The following is a 14,471-nucleotide window of genomic DNA, read 5'->3' on the forward strand; positions in this document are numbered from 1 at the left end:
GATGTGGCACTGTGACGGGAGCGCTTGGCAGTTTCTACGTGAAACGAGGCGGGGTCTGGCAGTAGTCACACTGTGACGGGAGCACCTGGCTGTTTCTGATTGTGTCTATTGTGAAACGAGGTGGGGTCTGGCAGATGTGGCACTGTGACGGGAGCGCTTGGCAGTTTCTACGTGAAACGAGGCGGGGTCTGGCAGTAGTCACACTGTGACGGGAACACCTGGCTGTTTCTAATTGTGTCTATTGTGAAACGAGGTGAGGTCTGGCAGAATGTGGCACTGTGACAGGAGCGCTCGGCAGTTTCTACGTGGTACGGGGCGTTGCCTGGCAGTGGTCACACTGTGACGGGAACACCTGGCTGTTTCTAAGTGTGTCTATTGGAAAACGAGGTGGGGTCCGGCAGAATGCGGCACTGTGACGGGAGCACCTGGCTGTTTGAGATAGACGTAAATAATATGTTTGTGGAGATTTAAGGAGTAGCAAACCTCTTTTTCTTGCTTTCTCTCTCTTTCTCCCTATCTACTGCATTGCTGGAATGGGCTATGCCGAGGTTCGAGCAGGGCACATTTCACAAGCAGACTCTCTCTCTTTCTTGCTCTCTCTCCCTTTCTCTATTGCATTGTCGGGATGGGGCCATGCCGAGGTTCGAGCATGGCGCATTTTAGACAAGCTCTCTCTCTCTCTCTCTCTCTCGCTATCTCTTAGCATTGTTGGGTTAATAATGTGTATCTCTCCCCTCGCACCTCTCCCCTCCCCTCTCCTCTCCTCTCACCCCTCCCCTCTCATACACTCTCCCTTCACACACCTCCCCTCCCTTCCCTTCCCCTCTCCTCTCCTCTCCTCTCCTCTCCTCTCCTCTCCTCTCCTCTCCTCTCCTCTCCTCTCCTCTCCTCTCCTCTCCTCCCCTCCCCTCTCCACTCCTCTCCTCTCCTTTCTCCTCTCCTCTCCCTTCACACACCTCCCCTCAACTCCCTACCCCTCCAACCCCTACCCTCTCACACACTCTTTCACTCTCGCCCTCTCTCTCTCTCTCGCTCTCCCCACCTCCCCTCTCCTCCCCTCTCCACTCCTCTCCTCTCCTTTCTCCTCTCCTCTCCCTTCACACACCTCCCCTCAACTCCCTACCCCTCCAACCCCTACCCTCTCACTCACTCTTTCACTCTCGCCCTCTCTCTCTCTCTCTCGCTCTCCTCACCCCACCTCCCCTCTCTTCTCCTATCCCCTCCTCTCCTCTCTCCCCTCCCCTCCCCCCCTCACACACTCTCTCTCCCTTCACACACCTCCCCTCAACTCCCAACCCCTCCCCTCCAACCCCTCCCCTCTCACACACCCCCCTCTCACACACTCTCTCCCTTCACACACCTCCCCACCCCTCTCCTCCCCTCCCCTCTCTTGCACTACACACACTCTCTCTCTCTCTCTCTCTATGTCTCTCTCTCTCTTTACCTCTCTCGGGTCAAGGAGCTGAGACCTACCGGTGCCAACTAAACTCCTTGTCTCTCTCTCTCTCTCTCTCTCTCTCTCTCTCTCTCTCTCTCTCTCTCTCTCTCTCTCTAATACTGATGTGTATGTGTGGATCTTTGAGACTCTACCCACAGCTACGACCAGCAACAGGTAAGCGCTATTACAATTATTTTGGTGGTTGGCATTGACTGGTGACAGTGGGTTGCAGCTGTTACTAGCCTGGATCCGGCTGGTGGCAGTTGGGTGGTTGGTGAGCTCCGACTGGTGGTGGATTATATTATTGCAGTTGTGTTTTGTCTGTGGCTCCGACTGGTGGTGGATTATATTATTGCAGTTGTGTTTTGTCTGTGGCTCCGACTGGTGGTGGATTATATTATTGCAGTTGTGTTTTGTCTGTGGCTCCGACTGGTGGTGGATTATATTATTGCAGTTCTATTTTGTCTGGCTCCGACTAGTGGTACATGGCATTACTACAGCTGTTATTGTTTGATTCCAACCAGTGGTGGAACAACAAGTATTTATGGTCAGACGTGACCTTGCTATCTGTGTGTGTCTGTTATGTTTGCCTTATGTTGCCTATATGTATCTGTCATGTTTGTTTTATGTCTGTTTCAAACAAGAAAAAGTTATGTTTATGTGTCTTTAAGGAGAGGACAAATGAAGTGGCGTCCATCGCACGTTGAATTAAGGCCAGGTTATAAAATATTAGACTGGTGGCAGACCAAATACACGGTCAACCCAGATACTGGGTTTAAAGAAGGCAGCGGTAAAAAAGACCCCACAACCAACAGAAGAGTGGCATTAACTGAGGAAGAATACAAACTTGTGTTTGCAGGATCGCTGCAGTGCATAAACAAGGAGGAAATAAAAGAACAGTATCCAGCACAAGCAGAATATTTCGAGAAGCTGGCATCACAAATTATAGTCAAACCTTCACACTTGCAGCCAATCGTGGAGAAGCTCCACAAGAGCGCACACTCGAAAACTTTTGACGCCTTCTTTGAACCACCAACGTTGGAAGAATATCTGCGAGGGACAACAACGAGTGAAGTCGAGGCTCGCCCGGATAAGTGGATAACCAGAATCTGTGTGACATACAAGGCCGTCTGGCATATGAAGCACTGGCCAGGCAGAAAAGAATCACCTGAAGACAAGTCACGTCCACGGAAACGTGCAAAGCACGAGGAGATAAAGGAAGCTTGGGAGGAACTACCAGGGAGGCGGACTGACGATCAGACAGCATTGCTGGAGAGGCTGAGGCCAATTGAAGGCAACAGGAAGACAATCAATTGGGTCAGAGCTGAGTTCATCATTGAACCAGAGGACATAATTGACTTGACTGTATCCAACTAGACCGACTCGACTATCCAGCAACATCACTGACTTGACTGTATCCAGAATTTACCCTGACACAAGCCTGATCTGACTGACACCAGACTTAGAAACACCAGGAGAAGAGAAGGATGGCGTCCAGACCAACCACCTTGAAGGCAGTAAAGGATGTGATGTGGAGAAGGCTGGAAGCCACCAATTCCAAGAAAGAGATAGAGGAGAAACGCAAGACATTTGAGCATCTATACCTGGATTGGGGAAGGAGGGGACTGATTCTGGGAAATGTAATGGAAGTAACATTGGATGACAGGAAGAAAATAACCGAATTTGAGAGACAAGAGATGATTTCCAAGAAAAATGAATGGGAAAAGGCAGGCAGCCACAAGATAGGAGGAAGCAAGCGAGCCTATGAACAAGCTAAGCTGAAACATGCAAGGGCAACAGAATTAATAATGATGTTGACCATCCCAGAAAATCAACCAATAACAACCCACCTGCCGCCAAAAATAAGTGAAAAAAGATTGTACCCAGACATCACAGAGGCAATAACTCCAACAGCTCCAGACGCCAAGGAGACCCCAAAAGCCCCTACAGCTCCCCCACCTTATTCATCCAACAATCCATTTACCCAAGCCCCAGTGTTCGAGGTCAAGTCGGGAAAACTTGAATTAGAAGTCAACGGGAGACGCACGGACATCCCAGATGATCTTACAGTGGAAGAACTGACAGAAATGGCATCAATACTGGGAGAAAGGATCATCAAAACACAGGCAACGATGATGGAGCAAGAAAGGAGGGAAGAAAACGAATCAAGAGAACGTCCAGCCCCAGCCTCTTTAAACAGCCAAACGAGACCTCGCAACTACAGCCAGCCCGACATTCCCCAAAGAACGGGGTATGAACCTGACCTAAACAGTAGCCTGTGCCAGTCCAGCATTCCCAGAAGAACTGGCTACGCAAGCCATGAACTTGACCAGGACAGCCTGATTGAAGGGGAGTGTGAAGAAATCCCAGACGAACAACGAAGGGTGCTGGAAGAAAAACTGGAAAGAATTGAAGAAGAGGAGAGATACAAGCGGAACCAGAGGAAAAGCCGCCACGAAAAGACAGATTCTGTAATAATAACAGGAAAAGAAATGGAAGTAGATCAAAGAGGAATGTCCGCCAGAACCAGGTCACACCAGGCCCACAAAGGAGGGTGGAGCGACAACAGCCAGTTCCAATGCCCACTGCTGTTGGATGCAGGCGGGGCAGCCCGGTACGAACCATGGAGCCATAGAGACATGAACGAGTTAGTCACTGTACTTCCTCCACTGTCGGCCGGAGGAGCCCAATGGATAAGGGCTTTCGAGAAGCTGACGGCACAAGACCGCCTGGCAATGGGAGACATCCGAGCCATCATCTTACGACTGGATGGGAAAGTGAAGGTTCGAACTATCGACCAGAAGGCTAAATGCGAGGGGGATGACGACAGAGAACCGTTCAACAATGCCAGAGGAAGATATTGGGATGCCATAAGAGACATCTACCCACAAGAGCAGAGCTTGGCAGCCCTGGAAAGCTTGGAAATGGAGCCTGGAGAGAAGATGCACGCATTTCTCAGAAGAGCTGAGGATGTGTGGTTGGAAGGAACTGGAGAACGCCACGATGTCACTAAAGGCCAATTATTGTTTTGGAAGTCTGCAGTAGTAAGAGCACTCCCGAAAGCCGTCCGAGACGAACTCGAGGACGTGGTGGGTCTGACCTACAAACCTGTGGCTGAATGGACAAACTACCTTATACATTACCAAAAGAAGCATGATAAAGCTGAAAAAGAACTATGTCTGAAAGACAGTGACATGAACAGACAGCTCCTGAGGGGTCGGGTCGCAGATAGACACGACATGGCCAATGAGAAGAAGAAAGCTACCAAGACACAAATGATAGTGGAAGAACCTCTGTTTGAGCAAATGGCAGTGGAAGTGCGACCAAAACCCCCACAACCTCAATACCCTCTTCCCCAACCACAACACCCTCCCCCACAACCTCAATACCCTCTTCCCCAACCACAACACCCTCTTCCACAACCACAATACCCCCTTCCCCAAATACCCCCTCAACCACAATACCCTCGTCCCCAACAACCCCAACCCCAATACCCCCAACCCCAATATCAGTATCCATCGGCGTTTCCACAAAATGCCCCTCAATATGCCTACCCTACAGGCGGCGGACGAGGAGGCCAGCGAGGAGCGTGCTACACATGTGGAGAGACGACACACTTCGCCAGGGAATGCCCTCAAGGCCAGAACAAACGAGGAAGAGGTGGCTACAACAAGAGAGGAGGAGGTAGAGGCCAAATAACTCTGAACCTACAGGTACCACAGCCGCAACAAACTCAGCAACCAGCGGGTCTGCCTCTGCTTCAGCCACCGAATGCGACACAGATGCCGGTCGCGACATGGACCCTGGACCAGTGGGATGGCGACCAATGAGGAGGCCCAGAGGATCCGACTGCAGGTGACATCCAAGCCAGTAAAGTACCAATGGTCACCTGCATGATTGATGGAGAAAAAGTGGAGTTGATGGTGGACACAGGTGCGGCAGTGTCATGCCTGAACAATCTAAAAGGGACAACCCCACTCTCTTCTAAAACCATCAGAACAGTTGGATACTCGGGACAAAGCGAAGAACAGCGGTACACCCAGCCACTAATCACCACAGTCGGCTCACAAACACTGACACATTCATTTCTGCATGCCCCCAAATGCCCCATGAACCTGATGGGGAGAGACCTGCTGCTGAAAATAGGAGTTACCATCACCTGCTCCACAAAAGGATTGGCGTTGTATATGCCAGGAGTAGAAACATCAAAAACAATCAGTGATGGCCAGAGGATACTGTTCATGGGCACTAACACAAAGACACCAGTAGGAATGACAGAAATGACGCAAATATACTGGACAAGACTGTCTCCGCCAGGAGAAACGAAAGGAGCGCTCAAAACCTATATGGACTGGAAGGCATGGATCAATGAACTACATCCATACGGACCGCCCCCGGACCCCCCACATTGCACATACAACTATCTACGGGCACCAGACGAAGTATATCAGGAGGCGTGGCAGACACACAAAGAGGGAAAAACAGAGACAATCAGATCAAGAGACATATATGTGGGAAAAGAAGGAGTCGCAGCATATTGTGAACTAACACCTGACCAGATGGCATGGTACACACTGACCACTGAATCTGTGCCCCACATCACCCTATCAGTTGCAGCAGGAGGAGAAGCAAGGTGTCTCGGTCCAATGGTGAAAAAAGCACTGACGATGACATGGCTGCCCACAACAGCACCAAAATTGCATGTGAACGCCGCAGGAGACATGTGGAGAATTTCTGACACACAAGACAACGAAGGAGATATGGAAGAAGTGGAGCTGGAAAGGGACCATGGACGGGAACACACAAATCACCCAAACACGGACCACTATCTAAAAGATGTCCCAGACAAGTTGTGGACAACAGGACCATATGATGTAGGGAGGGTGACCAGCGAGATTGGGATGACACTGAAGAATCCCTCCTTAAGGCAGGCAGCCACAAGATAGGAGGAAGCAAGCGAGCCTATGAACAAGCTAAGCTGAAACATGCAAGGGCAACAGAATTAATAATGATGTTGACCATCCCAGAAAATCAACCAATAACAACCCACCTGCCGCCAAAAATAAGTGAAAAAAGATTGTACCCAGACATCACAGAGGCAATAACTCCAACAGCTCCAGACGCCAAGGAGACCCCAAAAGCCCCTACAGCTCCCCCACCTTATTCATCCAACAATCCATTTACCCAAGCCCCAGTGTTCGAGGTCAAGTCGGGAAAACTTGAATTAGAAGTCAACGGGAGACGCACGGACATCCCAGATGATCTTACAGTGGAAGAACTGACAGAAATGGCATCAATACTGGGAGAAAGGATCATCAAAACACAGGCAACGATGATGGAGCAAGAAAGGAGGGAAGAAAACGAATCAAGAGAACGTCCAGCCCCAGCCTCTTTAAACAGCCAAACGAGACCTCGCAACTACAGCCAGCCCGACATTCCCCAAAGAACGGGGTATGAACCTGACCTAAACAGTAGCCTGTGCCAGTCCAGCATTCCCAGAAGAACTGGCTACGCAAGCCATGAACTTGACCAGGACAGCCTGATTGAAGGGGAGTGTGAAGAAATCCCAGACGAACAACGAAGGGTGCTGGAAGAAAAACTGGAAAGAATTGAAGAAGAGGAGAGATACAAGCGGAACCAGAGGAAAAGCCGCCACGAAAAGACAGATTCTGTAATAATAACAGGAAAAGAAATGGAAGTAGATCAAAGAGGAATGTCCGCCAGAACCAGGTCACACCAGGCCCACAAAGGAGGGTGGAGCGACAACAGCCAGTTCCAATGCCCACTGCTGTTGGATGCAGGCGGGGCAGCCCGGTACGAACCATGGAGCCATAGAGACATGAACGAGTTAGTCACTGTACTTCCTCCACTGTCGGCCGGAGGAGCCCAATGGATAAGGGCTTTCGAGAAGCTGACGGCACAAGACCGCCTGGCAATGGGAGACATCCGAGCCATCATCTTACGACTGGATGGGAAAGTGAAGGTTCGAACTATCGACCAGAAGGCTAAATGCGAGGGGGATGACGACAGAGAACCGTTCAACAATGCCAGAGGAAGATATTGGGATGCCATAAGAGACATCTACCCACAAGAGCAGAGCTTGGCAGCCCTGGAAAGCTTGGAAATGGAGCCTGGAGAGAAGATGCACGCATTTCTCAGAAGAGCTGAGGATGTGTGGTTGGAAGGAACTGGAGAACGCCACGATGTCACTAAAGGCCAATTATTGTTTTGGAAGTCTGCAGTAGTAAGAGCACTCCCGAAAGCCGTCCGAGACGAACTCGAGGACGTGGTGGGTCTGACCTACAAACCTGTGGCTGAATGGACAAACTACCTTATACATTACCAAAAGAAGCATGATAAAGCTGAAAAAGAACTATGTCTGAAAGACAGTGACATGAACAGACAGCTCCTGAGGGGTCGGGTCGCAGATAGACACGACATGGCCAATGAGAAGAAGAAAGCTACCAAGACACAAATGATAGTGGAAGAACCTCTGTTTGAGCAAATGGCAGTGGAAGTGCGACCAAAACCCCCACAACCTCAATACCCTCTTCCCCAACCACAACACCCTCCCCCACAACCTCAATACCCTCTTCCCCAACCACAACACCCTCTTCCACAACCACAATACCCCCTTCCCCAAATACCCCCTCAACCACAATACCCTCGTCCCCAACAACCCCAACCCCAATACCCCCAACCCCAATATCAGTATCCATCGGCGTTTCCACAAAATGCCCCTCAATATGCCTACCCTACAGGCGGCGGACGAGGAGGCCAGCGAGGAGCGTGCTACACATGTGGAGAGACGACACACTTCGCCAGGGAATGCCCTCAAGGCCAGAACAAACGAGGAAGAGGTGGCTACAACAAGAGAGGAGGAGGTAGAGGCCAAATAACTCTGAACCTACAGGTACCACAGCCGCAACAAACTCAGCAACCAGCGGGTCTGCCTCTGCTTCAGCCACCGAATGCGACACAGATGCCGGTCGCGACATGGACCCTGGACCAGTGGGATGGCGACCAATGAGGAGGCCCAGAGGATCCGACTGCAGGTGACATCCAAGCCAGTAAAGTACCAATGGTCACCTGCATGATTGATGGAGAAAAAGTGGAGTTGATGGTGGACACAGGTGCGGCAGTGTCATGCCTGAACAATCTAAAAGGGACAACCCCACTCTCTTCTAAAACCATCAGAACAGTTGGATACTCGGGACAAAGCGAAGAACAGCGGTACACCCAGCCACTAATCACCACAGTCGGCTCACAAACACTGACACATTCATTTCTGCATGCCCCCAAATGCCCCATGAACCTGATGGGGAGAGACCTGCTGCTGAAAATAGGAGTTACCATCACCTGCTCCACAAAAGGATTGGCGTTGTATATGCCAGGAGTAGAAACATCAAAAACAATCAGTGATGGCCAGAGGATACTGTTCATGGGCACTAACACAAAGACACCAGTAGGAATGACAGAAATGACGCAAATATACTGGACAAGACTGTCTCCGCCAGGAGAAACGAAAGGAGCGCTCAAAACCTATATGGACTGGAAGGCATGGATCAATGAACTACATCCATACGGACCGCCCCCGGACCCCCCACATTGCACATACAACTATCTACGGGCACCAGACGAAGTATATCAGGAGGCGTGGCAGACACACAAAGAGGGAAAAACAGAGACAATCAGATCAAGAGACATATATGTGGGAAAAGAAGGAGTCGCAGCATATTGTGAACTAACACCTGACCAGATGGCATGGTACACACTGACCACTGAATCTGTGCCCCACATCACCCTATCAGTTGCAGCAGGAGGAGAAGCAAGGTGTCTCGGTCCAATGGTGAAAAAAGCACTGACGATGACATGGCTGCCCACAACAGCACCAAAATTGCATGTGAACGCCGCAGGAGACATGTGGAGAATTTCTGACACACAAGACAACGAAGGAGATATGGAAGAAGTGGAGCTGGAAAGGGACCATGGACGGGAACACACAAATCACCCAAACACGGACCACTATCTAAAAGATGTCCCAGACAAGTTGTGGACAACAGGACCATATGATGTAGGGAGGGTGACCAGCGAGATTGGGATGACACTGAAGAATCCATCTGACACACCAATCTGGCGTCCCCAATATAAACTCAAAGAAGAACAGATAGAAGGGATTGGCGAGACCATTGCCGGGTTGCTAGCAGCTGGAGTGATACGGCCGTCAAACTCTCAATGGAACACACCAATACTGCCAGTACCAAAAGCAGGAGGAAAAGGATGGAGAATGGTGCATGATCTCCGCCCAATCAACGATGTAACAAACACGCGACTGTTGGTCGTACCAGATCCCTATGTCTCGCTCATGAATTTGTCGCCAGAACAAACCCACTTCTCAGTCATAGATCTGGCGAACGCTTTCTTCTGCATCCCGCTGCGTCAAGAAGTACAGGACTGGTTTGCATTCACATACAATGGACGGCGATACACCTACAACCGCATGCCACAAGGATACAAGGACTCCCCGGGAATCTTTAACTTAGTGCTGCGCGATGACCTGTCAGACATTACCCTGCCACAAGGGACAGTAATTATCCAATATGTGGATGATTTATTACTAGCAGCGACCTCGGCTGAGCAGTGCCTCGAAGCAACCCGAACATTGCTGACAGTGCTGGCGGAAAAAGGATATAAGGTGAAGAAAGAAAAAACTCAGATTGCCAGACGAACAGTCACGTATTTGGGCAGATTGATCTCAGCCAACAGCATGACACTAACAGGCTCACAAAAGGAGTCCATTTTGAACCATGGGAAACCAACAATTGTCAAACACATGCTGGCATTTCTGGGATTGACCGGATACAGCCGAAACCACATCCCTGACTACGTGTCGCTAACCCAACCACTAAGGGACATACTCAACACCGCCGGAATCAGGGAACACCAACAAGTACTCGTCTGGACACCAGAGGCCGAGCAAGCATTTATCCGCACCAAACAAGCACTGGGACAGGCCGAACACCTCTGTCCCCCGGACTACACAAAACCATTTCATCTGGATGTTTCTGAAACAGGTGGTACTGTTACGGCAGTTCTGTTTCAGAGAAAGGAGGGAGAAAGAAGAGTACTTATGTATCACAGTTCAAAACTTAGTAATGTAGAAATGGGACAAACAGGGTGCGGCAGACACCTGACGGCTTTAGCCAAGGCCATCGAAAAGACAGCACACATTGTCATGTGCCACCCGCTAAAAGTCAACACAACACATGGGGTGGTGTCATTTCTTACCTCAAGGGCTTTCACCATCTCTGCAGTACGAAAAGCAAAAATATGTGGGACATTGACAAAACCACACATTTTCTATGAGACTGGAAACATCAACATGGCCCCTGAGTTGGATCCTGCTGAACTCATACCACACAACTGTGAATATGTATCTCAGAAGGATCTGAAGATAAGACCCGATCTTACCACCACACCACTAAAAGACCCGGACAGCACACTGTTTAGCGACGGATGTTGCTACAAGGGAAACACTGGAAATGTGGCCTCCTATGCAGTTGTTCAGCAGGAAGGAACTGGCAAATGGAACAATCACACTACCTGGGAAGCAGAAATCATTCCACAACCAGCATCGGCACAGTTAGCAGAAATCCACGGGCTCACAAGGGCTTTGGAATTAAGCCAAGGGAAAGCCGTAAACATCTACACCGACTCAGCCTATGCACATGGAGCAGTGCATGTAGACGGGCCACAGTGGAAAAGGAGAGGATTTCTTACGACCAATGGAACCGCCGTCAGACACTCCACGACTCTTAAGAGACTGCTCGAGGCAGTACTGCTGCCCACTAGGGTAGCCATAATGAAATGTCCAGGACACCAAAAAAGCAATAATCATGTTGCCCAAGGAAATGATGCGGCCGACAGAGCAGCCAAAATGGCAGGAGGATACACCAAGCAATTGATGTGTCTGGCCGAGCCAATCAGACCAGCCCTGACCACACAAGACCTAGTGGAGATACAAAAGGAAGCAGGAGTGTACGAACAGAGCCAGTGGATACACAAAGGAGCTACAGAAAAAGATGGACTGTGGAGAGCACACGACGGACAATTAGTAGCACCGGCAAAATTAGTGACAATACTGACAGCGCAAGCGCATGGACCAGCCCATGAAAGCAGAAGACGAACCACAAAAACCATAGAGACAGACTGGTGGCATCCGTACATGAAGGAGTTGGTCGAGAACTATGTACGCGAATGCGACACATGCCTGGCATTTAATGACAAGAAAACCTTCACCTGCCCAATGGGGAGATTCCCGGTTCCGGAGGCCCCGTTTAAAGAAATATGCATAGACTACACGGACATGGGGGCAGAAAACATAGTACGAGGTTTCAGATACATGCTGGTGATGGTGGACAGATTCACAAAGTGGGTGGAGGCAATACCCACAAGACGAGAAGACGCGAATTCCGTGATCAAATGGTTAAAAAACGAACTCATACCCAGATATGGGGTCCCAGCAAGAATCCGATCAGACAACGGCAGCCATTTCACAAGCCAACACCTGGCAAAAGTGGAGCAACAGTTGGGAATAACACACAGCTTTGGGGCAGTATACCATCCGGCATCACAAGGAATAGTAGAAAGGGTGAACGGAACATTGAAACGGAAGACTGCTAAGATCTGCTATGGCACCAAGATGTCATGGGTGGATGCCCTACCACTAGCCCTAATGTCAATGAGAAGTTCCCAATCCGAAAAGACACACTTGTCCCCACATGAATTGCTGACTGGGAGACCCATGCCAGGACCGCCTAGGGATGGGGGCAGGGGCCCAATTCTAGACTTATGGAAGATAGAGGCTTCTGAGTATATGAAAGCACTGACGGACCTTACCAACGTTTTGTCCACACAGGTGCGGCAGGCCGAGCAGGAAGCAGACGAGCATCAGGACACAGCAGTAGGGCCTGGAGACTGGGTGAGAGTTAAAGTACACAAACGAAAGTGGACTGAACCTCGGTGGACAGGTCCGTGGCAGGTAACAGAACGTGCCTCCCACGCTTTGAAAGTCAGAGGAAAAAACGGAGATCATTGGCATCACCTCACACACTGTGCATCGGCGGAGGCCCCCTCCCGCACTCTGGGGGAAGTTAGAAAGGATCTGTGTTGCCTTGAAGACAAACCCACCGACAAACCTGAAGTTTAAGGAAGAGGACAGAACGAGACAGAGCTGCAGTCCAGATCGAAAAAGTGGACGTACTCATCATATGCTTAATAATCATACGACACTTCTTCTAGCCCAACCGGTTTCCTCACTTCACACATTCCGCGGCAACACATCAATATGTCTAGATTGTGCTTTTGGGGACTGCTCGTCTGCACCATGGGTTGTCTCAAAACAACCACTGAGTGCCTAAGCAGCCTGAAATACACCCTGGGCCAAACAGCGACACTGAAGGTAGACCTCTGCGAAATGTTACCATGCAATTGGGGCAGTCAAGAGTACTACAGTTCAGTAAACATCTACATGGGAATAACCACACACTGTAGCTCATGGGGAGATATCGGATGGAACACTGGACCACATGACTGGGGATACAAGCCTGCCACTGCGCTAAAAAGGGTCAGTAATGGAAACATAAACCAACTGGAGAGACTGTCTATAAGCAGAGGGAAGGCTCCCAAGGACTGCAAACCTAAATCATCATGCAACCCACTGCTTGTCACCCTAAAAGATCCCTACGAAGGAGATAGGGGAAGCTACTGTCTAGGAATGGAGGAAAAGGGAAAAGACACAATCAGAACTTTTGAGATCATAATATCAAAGAACACATTTCCAGACAGCACCAAAGCCCAGAACTCAGGACAGACCACACTCAAGGACACCATTGTAGCTGAAACAGGATACGCCGACAGAAATGAGTGGGTAGACTGGATGATGTACACTGCGGAACAGCATAGAGTTAAAAACTGTGTGGCTTGCGGGACCGCAAGGCCACTACTAGGAACGGTACCTTTTCCTATCACCCCGAGGGATGATGAAAAAACGTTCAAATGCCTGTTGAAACTTTTCAGCCAGCTACACCCAGAAGGTTGCACCACTATCAAACTGCTGTTTCCCTCAGTACCCATGGCAAGGCCGCCCCATTTCACCCCATATGATGGAAGATACACCTGCATTCGAAAATTGTCAGGGCACGTTGATGTCGGCCGCCTAACACAGTGCAACCAAACTTACGCACCAAGTGGACACACACTCGACGTTCTGAATGAAATGCATTATCCTAGAGCGGATGTGTGGTGGCTCTGTGGGACGACATTGTATCCAATATTGCCTCATGACTGGACAGGAGTGTGTGCGCCAATTCAGCTTGTAATGCCATTCTATGCCATTCCACGGACGGCCGATGAGATCGAGAGGCTGGCAGACAGAGGTATTGGCCACATCAAGAGACAGACAAGGGCAGTTAAAGGATCATTTGACTCTGGTATCTGGATGGATGCTATAGGCGTACCAAGAGGAGTTCCAGACGAATACAAGGCAAGAAATCCGATTCTGGCAGGTTTTGAGTCACTGTTCATCTTCCCATCGATAAACAAAAACATGGAGTGGATAAATTACATATACTACAATCAGCAACGATTTGTGAACTTTACTAGAGTCGCTATAGGGGGACTAGCCGAGCAGCTAGACCGAACCAGCACCATGACACTGCAGAATCGTATGGCATTGGATATGTTGTTGGCCGAGAAGGGCGGAGTGTGCAGGATTTTTGGAACCCTGTGCTGCACATTTGTCCCTAACAACACTGCACCAGATGGCTCCGTATCCAGGGCATTGAAGGGACTGACGTCTCTGAGTAAGGAACTGGCCGAGAACAGTGGAGTGGACAACTACTTCACATCAATGTTGCAGTCCTGGTTCGGTAAATGGACATCTACTATTGTCTCAGTGGTGGGGGCAGTGACAGCGACGGTAGTCATTCTGATCATGTGCAGCTGCTGTTTCATACCCTGCGCTAAGAACCTG

The 14,471-nt window shown here is 49.8% G+C and overlaps 2 protein-coding genes across 2 annotated transcripts; both read left to right on the plus strand.

Moving 5' to 3' along the window:
- Nucleotides 1-1,500: 1,500 nt before the first annotated feature.
- Nucleotides 1,501-5,268, plus strand: LOC124487592. Its single transcript, XM_047050018.1, has 2 exons — nt 1,501-1,612; nt 2,298-5,268. The coding sequence occupies exon 2, from the start codon at nt 2,926-2,928 to the stop codon at nt 5,266-5,268; it is 2,343 nt and encodes a 780-aa protein (XP_046905974.1). The 5' UTR covers nt 1,501-1,612; nt 2,298-2,925.
- Nucleotides 4,895-12,647, plus strand: LOC124487312. Its single transcript, XM_047049540.1, has 2 exons — nt 4,895-6,326; nt 9,527-12,647. The coding sequence occupies exons 1-2, from the start codon at nt 5,320-5,322 to the stop codon at nt 12,645-12,647; spliced, it is 4,128 nt and encodes a 1,375-aa protein (XP_046905496.1). The 5' UTR covers nt 4,895-5,319.
- The last annotated feature ends 1,824 nt before the right edge of the window (nt 12,648-14,471 follow it).

The sequence above is a fragment of the Hypomesus transpacificus genome, chromosome 26, assembly GCF_021917145.1.
Source record: "Hypomesus transpacificus isolate Combined female chromosome 26, fHypTra1, whole genome shotgun sequence".
NCBI lineage: Eukaryota > Metazoa > Chordata > Actinopteri > Osmeriformes > Osmeridae > Hypomesus > Hypomesus transpacificus.

What these genes read in the sequence shown, in the direction of transcription:
- LOC124487312 (XM_047049540.1), top strand. Translation starts at nt 5,320, where the DNA reads ATGGTCACCTGCATGATTGATGGAGAAAAAGTGGAGTTGATGGTGGAC. An exon ending in TATGATGTAGGGAGGGTGAC is followed by an intron (nt 6,327 to 9,526) that starts CAGCGAGATTGG and finishes AGGGAGGGTGAC; the next exon opens with CAGCGAGATTGGGATGACAC.
- LOC124487592 (XM_047050018.1), top strand. Translation starts at nt 2,926, where the DNA reads ATGGCGTCCAGACCAACCACCTTGAAGGCAGTAAAGGATGTGATGTGG.